The sequence below is a fragment of the Vanessa tameamea genome, chromosome Z (assembly GCF_037043105.1).
Source record: "Vanessa tameamea isolate UH-Manoa-2023 chromosome Z, ilVanTame1 primary haplotype, whole genome shotgun sequence".
Lineage (NCBI taxonomy): Eukaryota > Metazoa > Arthropoda > Insecta > Lepidoptera > Nymphalidae > Vanessa > Vanessa tameamea.
In genome coordinates, this window is record NC_087341.1 from 10549352 (window position 1) to 10570607 (window position 21256).

At 33.7% G+C, this 21256-nt stretch overlaps 2 protein-coding genes across 2 annotated transcripts in view; one reads left to right on the plus strand and one right to left on the minus strand.

Moving 5' to 3' along the window:
* The window catches only part of LOC113402943 (dendritic arbor reduction protein 1-like), a 53512-nt gene that overhangs the window by 11791 nt on the left and 20465 nt on the right, over positions 1 to 21256 (plus strand). The window lies entirely within an intron of this gene.
* On the minus strand, positions 5129 to 6915 carry LOC135194656 (sodium- and chloride-dependent neutral and basic amino acid transporter B(0+)-like). The gene has a single exon (XM_064220395.1). It carries the CDS (start codon positions 6907 to 6909, stop codon positions 5146 to 5148), a length of 1764 nt encoding a protein of 587 aa, XP_064076465.1. The 5' UTR covers positions 6910 to 6915; the 3' UTR covers positions 5129 to 5145.

Consider the following 21256-nt stretch of genomic DNA (forward strand, 5'->3'; position numbering starts at 1 on the left):
GCCTGAACGATAAAATGTACGCAATGTCCATTATCAGTGAAGGGAACCATCAAAATCGTTTCATAAACATAAAAGTTATACCGGAACATAGACACACACATACATATATACGAACGAATTGAGAACCTTCGTTTTTGAAGTCGCTTAGACCACATTATAAAATCCTATCAGTTTATATGTTTAATTGAATAATGATTGAATTATCTATCTCGACCTCGTACGTCCTATTACCTGTAAAAGGCAGGAAAATGTCATCCAAAGGGCTGGTCCGTTTGCGCGAGCGAGTCGTCATGTCGAACGGTTGCTTTCTACCCCGCGGCTGCGGCCCCTTCTTACATTCCAAGCTTGCGGCAAATCGCGGCCTCAGCGTATGTCACTGAATACTGCGGAACTCATAACAATGAAATTTTCTTTTCTATTTCTTAGTTAAACTTACTTTTATTTAGATCGTTGAAATAAGTAAAATTAAAATATATATATACACGAGCCGATGTACTGAACTAGTGTAAGAAAGTGTAGAAAACTAATGTAAAAGCTTAAAATTTTAAAGTAAAATTAAATACCGTAACAACAACAACGAAATTATTAATATTTAAAGTTTCTAAAAATACTAAATAATTATGTCGAAGTTTTCATGTTTCCTTTCTTGTCCCAGTTAAAAGTGTCATCGACTTAGTATGTTATTTGCGTTGGTTATCTCTTATTGACACATTCAAACAACTTATCGGTCGACGAGTTTCAAAAACGACGCTTAGAGCTTGGTGTCTGTCTGGTCGAAATAAATATTATTAAAAAATGTGTTCCAATTTTACTGAAATTTAATATTATTATGCAATACATCTAACTGTTTATGAAAGATCATCTATAAACTTAACTCCTTAAAAGTATGTAATGGAATCATTAATAAACATATTTATGAATTAACGTTGAAATGTATCAGAATTATACAAATTAGTTTACTTACATTCAATTCGATGATTTTGTAAATTTGATAGGAGTGAGTTGTAGCTTCAACATTTCCTTTATACCTATTTAGAGTTTTGTTTAACAAAACGCACCGTTACATGGCAGCGTGACGTCAGTGAGACGGTGGCGAGGCTGCGGAGCAACGCGGGGCACGCGGCCGCGGGGCGGGGCACCTGCGCGCGCGCCGTCGAAAGTGATCAGAGTTGTAGACCACGCAATTTGCAGAAACGGCACAGCCTGCGTATACTATACCTGTATTAAAACATACATTATTTATATTACCTTCACATTGCAAGCAACGGGTTCATTTTAAATTAACTAATACTAACAAAACTGGTACACTTGTATGTATTTGGTATAATTCAATAATGCTTGTATGATTTATTGATAAAAATAATGTTTTACGATTTATCTTACCTATAGCGCGATATACTATCGAAAATATAATTTATTTATGACTTTAAGACTCTAGATATTATTTTACTGTTGACAATATGCAGTGACACTTCTGTTTGTGTATTGTAGTCGAATGCGATCGAATGTTGGTCATGCGGACTGCGGAATAGGACAGGTTAACGTGCCCGATAAACACACCATCGTAATTCCATTCAAGTTTTTAAAGCCTTTTTAGTCTCTGCCCTGAAACGAATAATTCAACGTACTGATATGGATGCTTTGTCTTAGAGAGTTAAAATTTATTGTGCAATTGCTGTCTGCTTGCTTTTAGCTAAGTGTTCATGTCATGGTAGCGATAGCACTAAATTAGTAGTGACGGTATTTCCAAATAAGTGATAAAACGATAGTCAATGACGACATTTTATTCAAACTAAACAAACTAAGCTATTTTGGGAGAGCCAGTAGCGGACTAACAGGGGGCGGAAGGGGCGGCACGCCTCAGGCCTCCAGTCTCGGGAGGCCCCAAACGCATCCGCGTTCCCCTGATGAAATCCTAAACAAGACTTTAAAAATGTGCTCAGTACCTATATAATTTCATCAAGATCAAAAACTACCCTCTACAGCCATCTAGACTTTTTACAAATAAACATAATTATATATATAATAAACACATAAATGTAAACTGAAAGCTTGTAAAATTACATTTATTTTTAAAGCTAGGGGCCTCATTCACCTTTGCCGCCCCCGGTCTCTGATGGGCTTAGTCCGCCACTGGGGAGTCCGCCTTCGATAAAGCAAGGGGATATTTACGCCTCCTCTACTTTTGAGGAGGAGGTAAGAGGCTTACTCTACCATGCTGCTCCAATTAATGGATGACAGACACGGACAGACATGTGGTAGATTTTTATGCGACACATCCAGTTCTTTGCAAGATATTTTATTTCATCTACGTCCGTGCCTTGCCTCTTCGTTTAATATTTCGGTGTTCTAATCACTTGACAATTTTGGATTAAACGATTTTTTTTACATACTTGTATCAATTTAGAACAAACGTTATTGGAAAAATATTAAAATATTTGACGGATAATTTTAAAACCAAACAACTAGATTCCAAAGAAAAGTATTCGAAATATGCTTAAAGTAAATTTATTATTATCGATGACGATTTAAATTCTCATAAAATGTAAGTAACTTTACAGATATATTCATAAGCTGCGTGCAATAAATATTTATTTTCGCAACAGTGAGTCATTTTTTTATGAATGAAAATAGTAATAAACTTTTTGTTTAAATTATGCGCTGGAAATATTGGCGTTAAATTAGTAATTGTTTTTGGTTTTATTTTATAAACTAAGGGTGAGTGAAACCGTTACTCTTCACAAAAAAAATATGGATATAAATGTATCGAAAATGAAGTGACACGTTTTTCTTTAGAGATCGGGTGTTGTAAGTGGCAACAGTGAGCGGCAGAGTTGTCGTGACAATGGTTGGAATTCACGCAGAGATGTCGGTGGCGGAGCGCGGCCGTAGAGTCGGTTCTAGCGCCGGGTCAAACATTCTAATGTATGACGCAATGCCACAACTGGATTTGCACTCGTCTTACTGATACTGTATGTTAATCGCCTTTTGGACAATCTAAACTTACCGCGTTTAAACCCGCGCTAATATTTCAATGTCAATTTTATTTTATCTCATCAGTACCGACTCTTATTAATGTACTATGTACATTAAACAATTTGTCTCTATAAAAAGCAGTGAGATAAATTTATTTTTATAGACTCAAATTGTCGTGCACATGCCGTTAATAAACTTCACATACCTACTTTATAACCGATGAACAGCGATTACGTAGAACATTTAATATAATTATCTCAACGCTCAACGAAATTTTGTTAAATAAGCAGGCACGTGAATTCCTTAGATGGTTATTACTTTGAACTTTTAAAAACATAACTACTTATATGGTAAGTCAAATTCAATTTTATCTTAAACTTAAACGCTAAATGACGCTTGCAAATCACACACATTTTTAATCCAGACTACAGGAAGTATTGTGGTAGAGTAGTCGATTCCTCACTTTAAAATAGACCTTAAGAATCGTAAAAATAAATAAACAATAACCATGCAAGAATTATACGTTTTCAATTTTAACACAGTATGAACAGTAGCTAAGTAATTGTTAAAATGTCTGAGGGCGTCTATTGTTCCAGCAACTGTTAACGTGAAATAAAAAGTGGCTTAAGAGACTTTTTAAGAATAATTCGTATGGTATAGAATATACAATAAATCACCCTTGTATAACGATATAATGTAAAAGATGGACTTACCTATAAGCTTAATACTTTTAAATTGCGAATAAAAAACTATTGACGTTTTTCTATTGTATCACGCATGTGGGCGAAATTCGTTTTTATTTAGATGAAATTCGACAATTTTTTTATAGCCATAGTATATCTGTAAATATGTTTTAATATCCACGTTCCATTAATATATACAATATCCATTAATATATACAGATACAGAATGAGTTGTATAATTGAAACATAAATAGTTTGAATAGTTTAGTATACATCGATGCACACATAAGAGATATTATATCATCTTCTTGTAAGAAGAGTCAGTGCATATGTTTCGTAGCAAAAGCTCTCGTGTGTATATCACGTTACTGTGGCATCGTGCAGTAAGCAGACAGCTTGGCGCGCCACTTTTTTTTAAATAAACCTATTTCTTTTCAACAAACGTCAGATGACTGAGTAGGCGGCTGTCGAGGCGGAAACTGTTGACTTTCTTTTTTATAGCCTCCAAGAACATAACGCGAACATCAAAGTATTTTAATGTTTTATACTATACTGTATGCGTTTAGTCGAAAATGACAGCTTCAATAGTATTTACTCAATAATTTCTTAAGTCTACCATAGAACAACTAACAAAACATGACCATCTCAGAAGATAAGAATGTTTAAGAATGTTTTAAATATTTAAGAATAATAAAATACGAATATAATTTTACCTCGAGGACGAAACTTTAAATTAAAAAACTTGAATGAATAACAACTTTAATAGTATTAAAGTTAATGTATTGTCACAATATTTTTAGCGATGAATCACATGACTTCTCAAATTACGTAATAGTTAATACTAGTTTAATTAAATATAATATAGGTAGCATATCATTATATTATAATGGGATGAGTCACTAATATATAGCTCACGTGGAGTCATATAAGTGTATTCGACAAAGGTTATTGGCTTCCTATGGGTTTCGTTTAAAATGTTATTATAATAATTCACAAGTATCAATTTCACGATAGATTTTGTGCTTAATTTGCCAAAACTTCATAGGTATACTAATGTCATGTAGAGTAACTTTTAGTCTCAGTTTTCTACAAAACTTATCTTAACAAAGTTAACTGTCGCCCAAATTTTATATAAATGTAACAGAAATAATTATAGCATATTGAAATTATTATATAATATTTTAAAATACTATACCTTCTACATTTAACAAAAGGAATGAACTATTTATCCAAAACAAATATATGGTATATTTGTTCAATATCAGCGGATATTGAATCATAAAGTATGAAGTAGTTTTGTTGTTTTACTTTTTATTTTTATAGACCGTCCGTTCCTCTATCATATACTATTTTACATTTCACTGCTATATTTTTCATACATATACTATATCAATAAATCATATATAAATATGACTCACTATCAATAATTTCTTAGCGAATCATAAAAACGAGTCATGAATTTTATTTTAAACGTCAATCGTTCCGTCTATCGATAACATACTCTCTTGTTAGCGTTTTTTTGCCTTGCCATGATACCAGCCTGAAGGCTGTATTGACGATAAATGTATTCTTTGGTCATGGCTTGCGCGGAAAACATAGCTCTACTTCTCTGCAATAGATCGTTAGTGGGACCCCACGAAGGATCCAGTGATAAATATTTGACTGCTTTATTTTTACAAACAGCATACAATATCCTTATAACAAAAATAAAAATCAGAATGCTTACTAGGAATAGAAGTCCATAAGTAGCATAAATAAAATTGGACTCGGTCATCATTTGATAGTATACCTCGGTACCAAAAGCATATATCAAAAAAATTATGGATAATATCCATGAAACTTTAATACAGTTTTTTGGTTTTATACCTAGCATAAAATGAACATCTTCGGCAAATTTGTTTATACCATACCAAATTAGGAATACTAAACATTCTAATATAGCAAGAAATGTTGAGAATAAACTGATATAACGTCGGAAACACATAGCAACGATGTTGACACCATTATAACTTAAAAAAGGAATTGTAATTATAAACATGAACACAACAGAACAAAATGTCGTTAAACCTGGATACATCCGAAGTTTAGGACATCTTTTTAATATTACTTCGATTATATTAAAAAATAACATTACACTCGTACAAATACCTAAAGTGGCGTTACAACTAAACATAATAATTAGATAAAAAGTTTTGTCTTCATATAGATATAAAAGTCTGGGAAACTTTTCGAAATTTAGTGTCATAGGAGTTTTGATTATAGCCAACGTTTGGACACCGTATTCAAAGGCATAGGGACAGGTCATCATTGCTATAGTGAAAACAAACATAATTGAAAATACTGTAAAAAAAACCACTGCTATTACCATGTCTGAGAAGCAAGGGTTTCGAAATGACGTACTTGATGACAAAGTGAATATAACTCCTGTTCCAATGTTCAAATTAAATACTACTTGATGGATGAGGTTTGACAGACGAAATTTATTTTTAAAGTTAGTAAAGTCTAAATCCAACGCTTCCTCAAATTTTACCACCAATCCTTTTTGTCGCATTGATCCTATTAATAATATCATAAGTGCCAGCATTGGATAAGCTGCAAATCCACCAACCAACCACTTCAACGATTTGGATCTTTTGAAACAGCCAATATACACGACGAAACAGATTAAACCTGATGCGAGGCATACTTTCCAAGCAATCTTATAGCCAGCGTTATCAGGTCTCACTAAATTATGTCTCCAATATTCATATTCCGGGAATGTTTTGTAAAGATTATCACAGTAAGGGAATAAATTTTGATATTTAATACAATCTTGGTTAACAGTGTAATTAGTAACCAGACTGTTACAAAATTTGGAGCTCCATGATCCACATGTATAAAACGGTACTGGACTCTCAAAGCTTATTAAAAAGTAATGTATCAAGAAGGACGTAACAATATGGTTGAAAATAAGAATGATCGCTTGCCACAACACAACCATGTAGCCAATATAAGAGAAACATGGACGGATCTTCCAAGCATCGACACAGTCTCGAGTTGTAAACTGGCCAACTACAGATTCCATGTAAAGTATAGGTATACCCATAAATATGTAGAAAACTGTTAGAAATATGGTGTACCCAAATGTTCCTTGCAGGAGTGCATTGCTTGGTATGCTATTTACATTAGACGTTCCTAAGAACTGACAGATAAGCACCATAATGTAGACTTTTCTTGAGCTCCACTGATATTCTACTTCCTCACTTAACATTTTTAAATAATTTAGAAATAAGTATTTCAGCACCACATATATTATGATTTAACCAAATTTGTCAAATAAATCCGGAGCCAACGTGTTTACTAAATATTAATGTTAATATCACTTCTAGATTTCAAATAAATCTTTCGTGATACATCGATAGGTAGTTTTTATAAAAATATATTTTGTCCTTTACAAAAGATTACGCCAATCGATAAGTGACCTGTCAAGACCCACATACTAAGCTACATACCCACATAATATATATATATTTATATATCATAATATGTTAATGTTATTAATAATTCTTAAAGATACGGATCAAAATTATTAATAATATAATCTATTATGCATTCGATTTCTGCGCCTGGATTCTCTCCGATCGTGTAGGATTATTGTCTCATGGAATTATGAGATTCAGGGAGAAGAGAGTTAACTTGAGTTTTGGGTACACACTTTGAATTACTCACGAATGATCTCCGGTGATGATGGCAGACGGTCATCATACGCAACGAAAAATGAAAAAAAAATTAAATAAACATCGCAATACTTCAGTTTATGCAAGGAATTTCTGCAATAAAGTAAGAAGTCTTATCAAACCATAGAAAATCATACTTTTATATACTCTACACTTTTTTTAATACAGTCTTTGACCCAAACATGTACTTAAGATACTTAAGGTTAGTTTCTAGAAGTGTATTCGGATTACTTTTTAAAAAATAACGTGAGGTCCGAGGTATACTTCAATTGAATGTTCACGTCATTACCAGAGATATCTGAATGTTCCCGATGTTAGCGAGTTGAACGGATATATGCTTATTTAGACATGTGCTGTTTAAATTAAATGATATAATTATGCAGTTAGCTTTTAATTCTTGTCTTTATAAAATTCATTTAAAATACAAACAATAATTCATACGAAATATTCTTCGTTAAAATAATGCATTTTAAATTTCGTAATGTTAACCTGTTGCTCAAATTAAAACCATTAAGTCGATATTCAAATTGCAGGATCAGTTTGACAAAAACTTGCAGCCAGTCTTCTTTCATATCAAGCTGATCATCGTTATTATTGCAGATTGATTTCAATTTCGATCCCAAAATACAAGAATAATCATACACGATTTAACATAATTTCATGTGATTCATTTGATGGGCAGTCGCATAACAGATATGAACTATATTCTATGTATATATGTCTGTTATGCGACGCCACACTATTTTCTATTAACAGCTATTTTATATCATACTCATTCGGTCACATGTACAAACAATCTGTTACAAGATCTGTATGTCTATATATGCTTTCTTCATTTATTTAAAAGTGCACTATGAATCTCGTCGAATATCAATACGATTCGATTGGACCATTCGTTGATCAACCGGTATTATCGAAAGCTAAAAAAATTATAACAAAATTCATTCATAATTTGGAATCGTAGAATTTTTAACTGGATGTTTGGCATTGGGATAAGGTTTTTCCAAAAAAATATTTAACTTGCCGATTTTTTCATGAGCAACGGCAAATTTGATTCAACTGAAGTTTATTTTACAATTAGAATGGTTCGTCTTATGTCTCTCTTGAACATTCTATGTTCTGAAACAACGGCTATCATCGCAAAATGTTGGAGTATTACTCAATACAGCATTACTCGAACACCTTATCCTTACATGCTGCTTGTCCCCTTTTGTATGTAGAAAATTATTGTTTATAAAAATCCGCCTAACTAGGTAGATCGGCCACCTTATGGTAAGTATACACCAACGCCCACAGATATTAGTCCTATAAAAATGATCTAACATCACACATGGTTATTTTTTGAATAGTACCTACCTAGACGGGCATGCCCAAAGCTAACAACACTAACTATTTATTTATTGAACGTTGTTTAATTATACCATCAATTATAACTTTTATAAATTTGTAAAATTACAAAAATAAAAATAAATTATAATTAAATTAGTCAATTCTTTATTGAAAAATGACATATTCAAAACACGTATATTAATTACATTCGTAAAAATATTTTAGTAGTGGAATATCAAATTATTTAGTATTGATAATTAATTATCCTTTTAAAATATCGTTTCAACCTGTTGGTTAACCTGTTGGTCATATTAAGTGATGTTTCACAGGAGGTTAATTTCGACCTTATTATAAAAGCGATTAAATTAGATGCATAAGAAACAAATAGTGATATTGCGACTAGTCGCAGCGAATTCGTAGGCTAGCAAGGCAGGTGTCTGCCGTGTAATGAAATTGCAATTGATAAACGGCCCGCAGTTTCACTTTATACGTTTAGATACTACCAGGACCCGTTCTTGTTATGTTTCCACAAGGCTTTCTTGTTTCACACTCGTCGCGTCGTGTGATCCAACACCATACCTAACGTTTGTGATTTAAGTTAATTCAATGCATTCGAACCGTATAACGTGACATAACACGTAAAAGTGCATTTAATGCATTGAATTAAAACCGGAATCTTGTATTTTTAAAATATGGAAAACACAAATATGTGGAAGATCATATTTATTTGTTTTATTTTTTTCTGAAACATTACTAGTTTTCAATGAATTTACAAAAAATTCAAAGTAATTTTCGAAGTGTTATCGGCAAAAAATATGCATCTTCTATTTAGTTTAACGTTTTATCTATTTGTATTATCTAATCAATATTTCTGCAACGTACCGCAGTACCAAAAGATAAAGTGAAAAATATACTATTTTGCCAACCCCACCTTTATTTATTGACCCACATACGATTTTACTGCAATTATATTATTTGACAGTTATTAATGATACCTAGCACTTAAAAATTGGATAAAAGTAACTCAAGTAACAAATTTAATTCCCTATTACTTAATATCTATTGATCATCATTTTGTCTGTTTGTATAGAAATAATATATAGGTACATAATTCGTATTTAGTCTGCAGTATTATTAAATATACGACCTAAATGATAGCAAAATTAAATAACATTGTAATATTCAACCCAATAATATAACCTTATGTATTTTAGAAAGGAAGTAAGACTTACACATAGATGTAACTAATGTAATCTTGATAAACAAACTTCTTCTATTAACATATTTAGGTATGAATTAGCACGACTTGTCTATGGTATATTGTTTAAATAGATATACCTTTTTTATGCGTATTAAGATATTACCATATTTCTCACAAGCAAAATCGTTGCAAAGATTGTGTTGCTCAACTATACATTATATACTAAACTCCATTACAAGTTTTATGTACCTATATGATACTTTAATAGTTTTTACAAAAAAAAAGGTCATTTACTTGTAGATGTAGATTATCAAAATATTACCAAGTGAAGTCGGTTCTGTTGACTATGCTATGTATTGCTGAATGCAATGTTTATCATTTTATCGTGATTCGCTAGTGTGACGACGACACTTGCTAGATTACAAATTCTATAGTGTAAAATCATGCGTACACATTTTCAAACGTTTTATTGAATGATCATAAACAATCCGTGATGACAATTGAAATTTTTGATATAAATGAGCATATTGTTAAAATATACTAGGTGTCTAGAAGATGTGTGTACCCAATGTGAAAAATAATTCTATTACAAAAATGTAAAAGTACCTTAAAAATATGTAAGTAGGAAAAAGGTTCTAAAGTGGATACTTGTCGCAATAAGTGTGGCCGTTACATTTTCTGTAATTTCCGTATAATCGTAGTACGTTCTTGTAGGCAAACGGTGTCGTGTTATCAGACGGTGTATCTTGAACAAACAGCTCGGTTGGGACCATAGCGGCTCGCTATTGATTTTGACTGATTACAGGCTACAAGTGCCCGTTATTTAATCTACGTTTACGGTTCTGTCATTCAAGGGCAAATACAGGTCTTGACATTTAAGTTTTTAGGCATTGAAACAAATGCATAAATAATGTATCGTTAAAATCTGTATTTTTTACAAGTACTTGACACTCTTTTTCTCTTCTAAAACGAAGGCTATTTTTAGCCAAAATAATATTATATTTTTATGTATTCAAATTATTCAAGCGAAAAAAGTGATTTTTAAATATTGACTATTAGAACGCAAAGAAATATATGCCTCGTATTTTCCAGCTGTGTGAATAGTTTATATAATAGTATTTAATAAAATTAATATTATTGTTAGATAACACAACACAAATGATTAACAACAATGAGGTGAAATACCGACAATCTCAGAACAGAATATCGAAATCGTGACTTTAAGGTAACGTATTTAAAATAAACTTTAAGTAGAATTATTACAGTCTCATTTGCATTATCCGCTTATCTCGCCAACATTTCACTGTCGATAGCGCTATCCCTCTCTGCTATTGGAGGCGTGATTCGCCATTACAAATGGAATTACGTAGCGTAGCTTTGTAAAATATATCCGTCCTGGTCTATCATTGTAGCGACCCTTGACCTAATGGATCGTTTTAGTGAATGTGACTAGTTTGTTGTACGAATCGATTAGTAATTCAGATTAACCAGATCGCTAATGGACGGCACGAGTCAGAACAAGAACCCGATATGAGCTACTCAAAAATTGCTGTTAAATAAAACGCGATATAAAAACACGTAATTATTAACATATTTTCAAATAATAATAATCCCCGACACTAACGCCTAAACTTACATCCGATTGCGATTTAACAGGACTATAATAAAAAGCACATTAACGACAAGTCTCAAAATAAAATTGTAAATAGTAATTGTACTGCCTTTTTTAACATCTAAAATAATGATGATCTCCTTCGAGATTTAGGCAAAAGTAAAAACCTCACAGTCACTTTATTCCCACAGCTGGGCAAAATACTCTTCTCTCGAGGAGAGGGTTAGATAATAACCTACACTTTCTTCTCTCTCAAAAGGAGGGCTGCGCAAAGACCTTTCTCAAGATGAGGGTAAGAGCGTTTTACACAACGCCGTTGGGTGGAAAAGCGTGTGGCAGTGTCATCCGACACGCAACGCAAATCACATCATGATCGAATAAAATTTTAGGATGTAAATAAAATTGTCGACAGGATAAAAGCTTTTCTTAATAAGAAACCGTAAGAACTGCAATTTATTTTTATAGGAATTATATATACATGTCTACGTTACTTAAACGGTATTTGATTAATTCAACTACTGAATTTCCATAACAAAGAAAAAAACGAAATAAATAGATATTAAATGTCGTGAACTTTCCTTTAGCAAAGTTTGGGAGCAAAAATTGAAACCAGCATTACTTTCAAATAAATTTATCTATTTAAGCAGCGCAACCGAGGAAGGCTCGATATCTTTCGACTTCTGCAAAATATCGAATTATGACGTTCGATTATTTGCACATTATATTTATAGAAAAATTATATACTTAAATCTACCTTGGGAAACATTCTTTGTGTATTGTGGATAGCCAAATAAAAATCCAACAGATTTTCTGAAGTTAACGCATACATACATCCAGACAGACGTAGTGGATACTTTGATTTACAATATACATTTATTTTAAAAAAATTCTATATGTAATTCGTCAATATGATCATTATTAATTAAAGAATATTTCTTTACAATGAAAAGTTTATATATAATTAAAATAAAATAAAAACAATATGCAATTAATCATTATTACATTTTAGAGAAAAATCAAATATTAATAATTTTGAAATAATTAAAAAAAAATTACACATTCAATAATAAAAATCATAATAATCGAACTACAATTTGTCTATTTCGCAAACATATAATTAGTTATTAAAGTAATTCTCAAATAGGTATATTTGTTTCTTCGAAAATCATAACGGAAGCTTGCTTGTGCGAGTATAAATCACGAGAAAGACACGCATGGCTTATCTCACCATGCTTCCGCGTCCCGGCAGTTAAGATTACTTACTCTGATCAAAATAAGCCTTTGTTATTAAGATTAACAAATTATTCCCTTCACTGAGTTGTTTAAAAACGTTAGAAAATTACAACCCTGCTAGACTTATTCCTACAGAAGTATTTTATAAACTGTCAAAAACGTAATTAATCATGAAGTGAGGAATGCAAGTTGAAAATTTTATATGTAAATATTGTATTTATTTCACTGGAGGTACGAAGTTGAGATGTAACTGCCATTTTTTATTTTATTTTACAAATAACTCATAAGAAAGATGTTTTGTTCTACCGGAAGCAATGTTTTGTTTTATGTGTTCAATTTTATTTATGTTAATTTTCGGCAACGAAGTAATAGCCCCGTAAAACAAGCGACACCGTGCGTGAAATAAGATCATGCGTAAAATGATGATGTGCGTAAGGTTGGATTCGGATTCATACGCCCATTATGACTAACTCAAAAGTATGGCCTTGAAGTGCTGAAACCCGATGCCGGGTTTCACGGTATTTCCATATCTTTTAAAATGCTATTGATTAATTTCAATAAGCGCAGTATTTCATTTAATACTGATGCAAAATTGAGAACTAGATTTTATTTTTTACGGTTAATCAACCGATATTGACTAGAAAAAACTCGGTACTCACAAAGTCTTGAAAATCTCGGTAAAAGCTAGGATGAAGTTTTAAGCAACACGGGAAAATACATTATTGTTGAATTCGTTGATAGTTTACATTAAAAATGAATCTTTCCAAAACAATTTAATTTTTTTTTATTTCACTTTTAAATTATTGTAGAATACATGTCACATCAAAACACTAAAGCATTCAAGTCTTCAGTTTTAATACCTCTTAACACGGGCAGCCAATATTCTTTTATGTCCTATAATAGTGAAATACGTCCATTGCAGGTCATGTACGTCGTTAATGGATCAATTTGAATTGATCTTTATTCATAAGATTATGTAAAAATAAATTGACACCAGTTAAAAATCCACCTTTATTTAAAACTATACTTAAATATTAATATAATAAGTATTATTCAAATTATTTTTAATAAAATATATTATATTTTTTATTAACATACTTAAACTTAAAGAATATGTTCATAATATAAAAATCAACTAAAATGAATTGAATAACACTATACAGACATAATATAAACTAAAAAAAAAACACACACACCATCGAAAAGATTGTCCTGTATTTTGAACCGCGAGGCTCAGTCTAAGAAGTCTAGTCTAAGTTTAAGCGCTGGCTCGAGGATCAATAGTGTTTTTTGTATAATTTCCCAATTAAATATTTAGTTTAGTATCGTCTAATATTAAAATTAAAATAATCTATAAAATATTCCCGTGTAACATAACCGAGTCTCAGAAATTATGAGCCGTTGTGGATTCGACTAACGTTGACTATTATCTTTTCGATGACAAATGAGCTCAAACCTCTGCATACAATTGGGATAACAATCACACAAAGGCTTCATATGAACTGAAATGGAATTGCATTTACATTGCTGCGTTTGATGATCCGTTAGAAAACAAACGGCTATCCTACCTGGCGATGTGTAATGAGTAAGCGATATTGACGGGAAAGAACCACTCTGAGTAAAGAACTAAGCCGATTTAGATATAACTGATACAAAGAACGTGCATGACGCTCGTTCAAAATATAATTTTGTGCTTATGTACACTAAATAATAATTTTGACTTCTTAGTATGAAAATAACTTGTCAGGCTGACTGATGATGATGACGATATTCTTGTTTATGATATCTTCCAGCCTCTTAAACAATAAACATATATCTTGAACTAACAAAGAAAAATACACTGTCGAAGTATACCAGATCCTTTATGTTGTAATTTAATTCGAATACTATTTTTTTTTATTAAGTTTTCAGCAATTCACGATATACCAAAGGTATATTGTACTATGTAGCTAAGTACTGTAACCTTCTAATTCTACAATAGTATTTTCGCAATTACGCTATCGATGTTTACCTGTAGATAATACACATTAATAATACGTTTAAATGAAATAAAGAGATCAATGCGGTCGGGTCGGGTGAGGGCCATAGAAAGTGGCGCGGCCCGAGGGCCGGCTCCTCGCCCGCGGGCCACGCGTCCATCTGGGACCGGCTGTACTCACAAATAATGTATTCGTAGTCGAATCGAATAACTTCATCTTCAATTTTTCTCATAGAAAAGTGTGACCTAATAATATGCCCTGTAAAATTACAATACATATAAATATATTTCACGATTCCAATGTTTGCCAATTATTTCAAAACATATAGTTCTAGTTGCTCAAACTAAAACTGCAAGGCATGACGTGATATTTAGACTAGATCATGTAAATTGTATAAACTCTTCCCTTAACATGTAAATTGTATAAACGATATAATTTAACAATCAAGTAAAAATCAAACAATTGACCGTGAAATAAAGCAAAAATAAACTGAAATAAGTGTTTGTCGAGAGAGAACGGAACTCTAAAAGCCATCAAAGCTTTGATCAATAGAGCTACGTTATCTTCCAATCAATCTCCCCACCTGCACAGTTCAGTAGTAAATCTTCATTATTGTCAGTTTTTTTACGAATTTACTGTTATACTGACCATTCACTAATATCGAATCGATGCTCGCTTAAACCATTGCCTCGAGACGTTAATGACGAATTGGAATGCTATAAACAATGAAATGCTAAATATTTTATTAATCTCGAATCGTAAACACGATGGTTTTAGTATCTATTAATTATATAGGAGACAATATCATGCTGTGAATATGTACGCTATAGTACAGTACGGGTTTATATTTAGGTAAAATGAGTATCTGTTAATTCTAACTAAAGAAAATAATTACATTGATAGATTATTTGTAGAGTATTTTTGATCAAGATCCGAGCATTGTTGCTGACTCTGTCGCCGATGTGGTACTTCAGGGTATGGAACTGTTCTGTATTCTGCGGTCCCCATCGGTGGCAAGTCCCAGTCCTGGTTTGGTCGTTTCTGCAAAACGGCTTCACGTCGAAAATGGGAACGCTACCAAGACTGGGCTAACGCATCGGCGCCTCGTGATGTAAATACCAGCGCAGTCAGAAAGGAATATAACTCTGCCTCTAGATCCTTCAAAAACGTGATTGCTAAGGCGAAGACAGAGTACATTGGCACAATTAGCGAGAGACTGGTGCGCCTCCCTTCAGGAACACGTGCGTTCTGGTCTCTCACTAAGGCTGTCTTAGGGAATTTCTGTCAGCCCTCTTTTCCATCTTTGCATAGAGACGGTGAGTCATTGGCCCATACAGCGAAGGAGAAAGCTGATCTTTTAGGCTCCCTCTTCGCGGCGAACTCGACCCTGGATGACCGAGGAAAGTCAACACCATCAATCCCGCGGTGCATTTCGTAAAGCACTTCTTTCCTTGGATATTCATAAATCGAGTGGACCTGATGGCATCCCTCCAATCGTGCTACGGACTTGTGCTCCCGAGTTGGCGCCGGTCTTAACGCGTCTTTTCCGGCAATCCTATGCATTCGGCGTCCCGAACTCCTGGAAGACTGCTTTGGTGCATCCGATCCCTAAAAAGGGCAACCTCTCAGACCCGTCCAATTATAGGCCTATAGCCATCACCTCCTTGTTCTCCAAGGTAATGGAGTCTATTATAAACTGCCAGCTCCTGCGGTACCTGGAGGAGTACCAGCTGATTAGCGACCGCCAGTACGTCTTCCGTCTGGGTCGCTCAGCAGGTGATCTTCTAGTTTAACTTACTCATAGATGGGCGGAAGCAGTTGAGAGCAAGGGGGAGGCATTAGCAGCCAGTCTGGACATAGCGAAGGCCTTCGATCGCGTGTAGCACAAAGCGATTCTTTCGAAACTTCCTTCCTATGGGCTTCCTGGGAAATTATGCAATTGGATTACCAGTTTTTTGGCAGATCGGAGCATCAAGGCCGTTGTCGACGGTACATGCTCCGACTTCAAATTCGTCAAGGCTGGTGTTCCACAAGGCTGCGTTCTATCACCCACTCTGTTTCTCCTGCCTATCAATGACTTGTTGCAAATCAGTAACATTCACTGCTATGCAGACGAAAGCACCGTAGGCACCTCATACACCGGCCGTGCTAATACTCGGGAAAACGTCGAAGAAAACCGGAGCAAACTTGTGTCTGAAATCGAGTCTTCGTTAAACAAAGTCTCGAACAGGGGTCGGCTAGCCTAGTCCATTTCAACCCCAAAAAGACGCAAGTTTGCGCGTTAACTGCTAAAAAACACCATTTGTCGTATCTCCACGATTCGAGAACATTCCGTTAGCCGCCACAGCTAGTATCGGAATACTTGGCGTCGATATTTCGAGCCTGGTTCAGTTCCGCGGTCAATTGGAAGGCAGAGCCAAATTGGCATCAAAAAAGCTCGGTGTGCTCAGCAAAGCAAGACAGTATTTCGCGTCGGCCCATCTACTAAGACTATACAAGGCGCAAATTCGGCCTCACATGGAATACTGCTCTCACCTCTGGGCGGGTGCTCCCCAGTAACAGCTCCTTCCATTTGACCGTATCCAACGTAGAGCGGCTCGAATTATCGACGATCAAGCCCTTTCCGATCTGCTTGATCCTTTGGCTTTGCATAGAGATGTTGGATCGCATCTTCTACAGAATTTTTCACGGGGAGTGTTCCGAGGAATTGTTCGGATTAATCCCGGCTGCTGAATTTCACCTTTGGACATCTCGTCAAAATTCCAAATATCACCCGCACCACCTAGCTGTCCGAAAATCCACAACAGCGCGATTTTTAAGACATTTTCTGCCTCGCACAACCACTCTGTGGAACTAACTTTCGCCGGCGGTTTTTCCGAACCGATACGACTTGGAAACCTTCAAGAAAAGAGCGTACTCCTTCCTGAAAGGCCGGCAACGCACCTGCAAGCCCCCCCGTGTTGCAGGTGTTGTCCATAGGCGGTGGTAGTCACTTTCCATCAAGTGAGCCTCCTGCACGTTTGCCACCTCTAACATAAAAAAAAAAAAAAGTTATAAAGTATAGTAAAATATTTAAATAAATTTCCGACTGCTGGATAAAGATCTGATCTATCTCGTGAAGAAAAATATCTGAATCTTACGTTGCCCCAGTGAGGCACTATTGAAGAAATAATAATACTTATGGTGTTTTATAAATATCTACGCGAAGATATTTTACATTTGCTTGAGGGCTTTAAGTGAATAAGATCTATGCGGATGCCCTTATAATATTAAATACAGTAATAATGAGTAATTAATAAGAGCCAAGGCCCAGTGGTTAGAATGCGTGCATCTTAACCGATGATTACGGGTTCAAACCTAGGCAAGCACCAATAAATTTTCATGTGCTTAATTTGTGTTCATAATTCATATCGTGCTCGGCGGTGAAGGAAAACATCGTTAGGAAACCTGCATGTGTCTAATTTCAACGAAATTCTGTCACATGTGTATCCACCAAGCCGCATTGAGCAGCGTGTTGGAATATGCTCCAAACCTTCTTCTCAAAGGGAGAGGAGGCCTTAGCCCAGCAGTGGGAAATTTACATGCTGTTAATGTATGTACATATGTATGTATGAGTAATAAATAATCGAGACTAGAGGCTTAGTGTGCTAATAATTCAGTAATTTCTAAGTAAATGATTTAGACGTTACAGCAAAAAAGTGTGAAACACATTTGAAAGCTTGTATACGTTTTTGCTTTCGCCTCGTATCTTCCAAACGAATCCAACTTCCGTGGCCGTAAGCACTAAGATTACTCTACGCATGCATTGCTAATTACTCGTTAATTTAAAAATATGAAAACCAGTGTGGTTATATAATAAATAGTTGAGTCCATGAGAAATAGTCAATTAACAAATATTAATTACATTTCTATCGCGGATGTTTTAATTATTGTGTATATTTTCAATTTTCTCTCCGAAGCGATTTGCTCTCTTGATATCGGATCAGATACGAGACATCAAGTTACAATCCATCAAACTGGTTACAAGGTAAGACTGACTCGGAACGTCATTAAATGTGACCGAAAAGGATTTGGACTAGTTTTATTAAGGAAAGCTTTAGCTAACTCTGGCAAAAATATCTATTGCAGTGAGCATTAGTAGGCTGGTGACGCTGTATTGTGCCGTTGTTAACGTCACGTTTTCAAATTTGGAATCCTATAATAAACAAGGTTTAACAGGCACTAGTCAAAACTTTCGAAACAAACTTGCCCTGTATGGAAAATGCCAGATTAATATGTTCACGTACATATATATATCACAGTAGCACGATAACTCCTAATCTATTTCGATTCGCTGATTTGATAATTGCAAAACATTAATAAAGATAAAACTGATATTATTATATTTTTTATGTTACAAATATTATTTAAAAATTAATGTTTCGTATGCTTCATATTTTCTTTCAGCTTGAAGCATGAGCAATGTGGAGCATTTTTAACTTGAATTTTTAAATTAAATTTATAATTATATATTTACATATTACAATATTTTTTTAGCCAATTAATTATATTATTTGTTGTATCGCGACCATGTACTGTCGTTGATGTCTTATACACTTATAGATTCAATTTATTTATTGACTTTTAAAACTTACGACAGTTTTTATAAAATACATGTAAGAAATATATAAAAAATGAAGCGTTAATTAATTATGACTGATAGAAGTCTGATAGAAACAGTTTCTGGAATCAGTAATTGATGTTATAATAATCGTTTCGAACTATTACATGACCAATAATTGTTTCAACTGCAAACGACACAAATACGTAACATTACGAATACGAATTGAGAAAAGAGAGATCGTATAATTTACAGCATTTTTTTTTCTAATAATATTTCTAGTTACATTTATTTTTTTAATTACTTGTATACATAATTAAATCTGGACTTCGATATAAAATAAAATAATAATGGACTCAAAAAAGAATTAGAATTGATATTAGCTCCTTGGAGTGACGATGATGTCACGGTATATTCAACGAGAAAATATTTTGAAGTGAAAGTTCGTTGTAACTTAATATTTAAAAAGTAATATATTTTTAAAATAATTTTAAATGAGAATTATAAAATGGTTTGCTTATAACACTGCTAATAATTAATAGCTTCACCAAATCAACGTAATAAGTTATAAAATATATATAGTATAATTAAATTAAACCAAAAAATACTTTATTAAACTACGCTACTAAAATCTTTTTTATAGACATCAAGAGTTAGTGATATTAAAATTTTATAAATTAAATACATTTGCAAAGTGTTTACGGGAAAATATAAAACAAAAGTCTTGCACGTGACTGTACCTGCTCTTACGGCGGCGCGTGGGCGGCCGCGTCGTTTTCCCGCGACCCCGACAGTTATATCAATATGCCGACTGACGACTCTCATATTGATGGCATTCTCAATTATGCGCATTTTATACGCAACATACCTCACAGCTGATCATATTCTGATACTAAAACTGCGAGCTACTCTAAAAGAGGTCGCGTGTCTATATTATTTTTGCCCGCAATAGACTTTTATTGTACTGTGGCTGAAGATTTATGTGTATAGTTTTGAAATTGTTTAAATTTAAATAATAGTTTTACTAAGTTATCGCTTTCGTTGTTAATCTATAATTTGTGTTGCTTTTGATATATGTAACTAGGAAATTTAAAATAGCCCACCATGGTTAAATTGAATTAGTATTAACCGTGGCGTGAAATAGACTCACGATGAGGAAGCCAGGCATGAGGTATGATAAAAAATACTTGAAAAAATATGTACACATGCATAATATCTGTAAAGTGAGTTATATAGTCGCCGCCGATTACTGTTAATCTGGAAGCTCTTGAGTGTGTGTGTTGATGTGCTCGACGCGCCTCGAAGCGCACATCGGTCTAGTTTACTGTTTGTGATTATAAAAGTGGACATAAATCATTAAGTCGATAGTTAATAATAAATTATTCAACATGTTTATATTACTGGTTTGCCCATAAGAATTATAGGACTTCGATGTCAGAAATGACGATTAGAATAATAATAATAATAGAACCCTTCGTCTAATAATTTAGAATCGCATCTACGTTGTTGGTTCCGATAAAATATCTTATATTTTTATAACTTTCTTTCTGTAAACACAAGGATTTTTAAAGTTAATTAAAGTTACAATCTTGTAATAAATCCTCATATATGATTATTATCATACGTGAGCCGTAAACGTAGGTATAAAAAAGTTGCAGATTTTTATGCCTAAATATTTTCAGTATCAGCCCGGTGTTGAAAGTTACAAGTTTTTACTCCCGTTTCTTAGAAAACACAGAAAGCCGTTTGTATTGCACTCTTCCCGGTTGTGTCCAATTGAGATTGCACAAGGGTAGTCTCCCTTGAGAACGGCTGCCGTGGTTTAAATCGGTCAGGAGGTCATCACAATAAAATACTTCTTAGTAATATCTAAAACTAACACAATAATTCCACCAAGCCGAGACGCCGTCCAATACCAACGACGGTG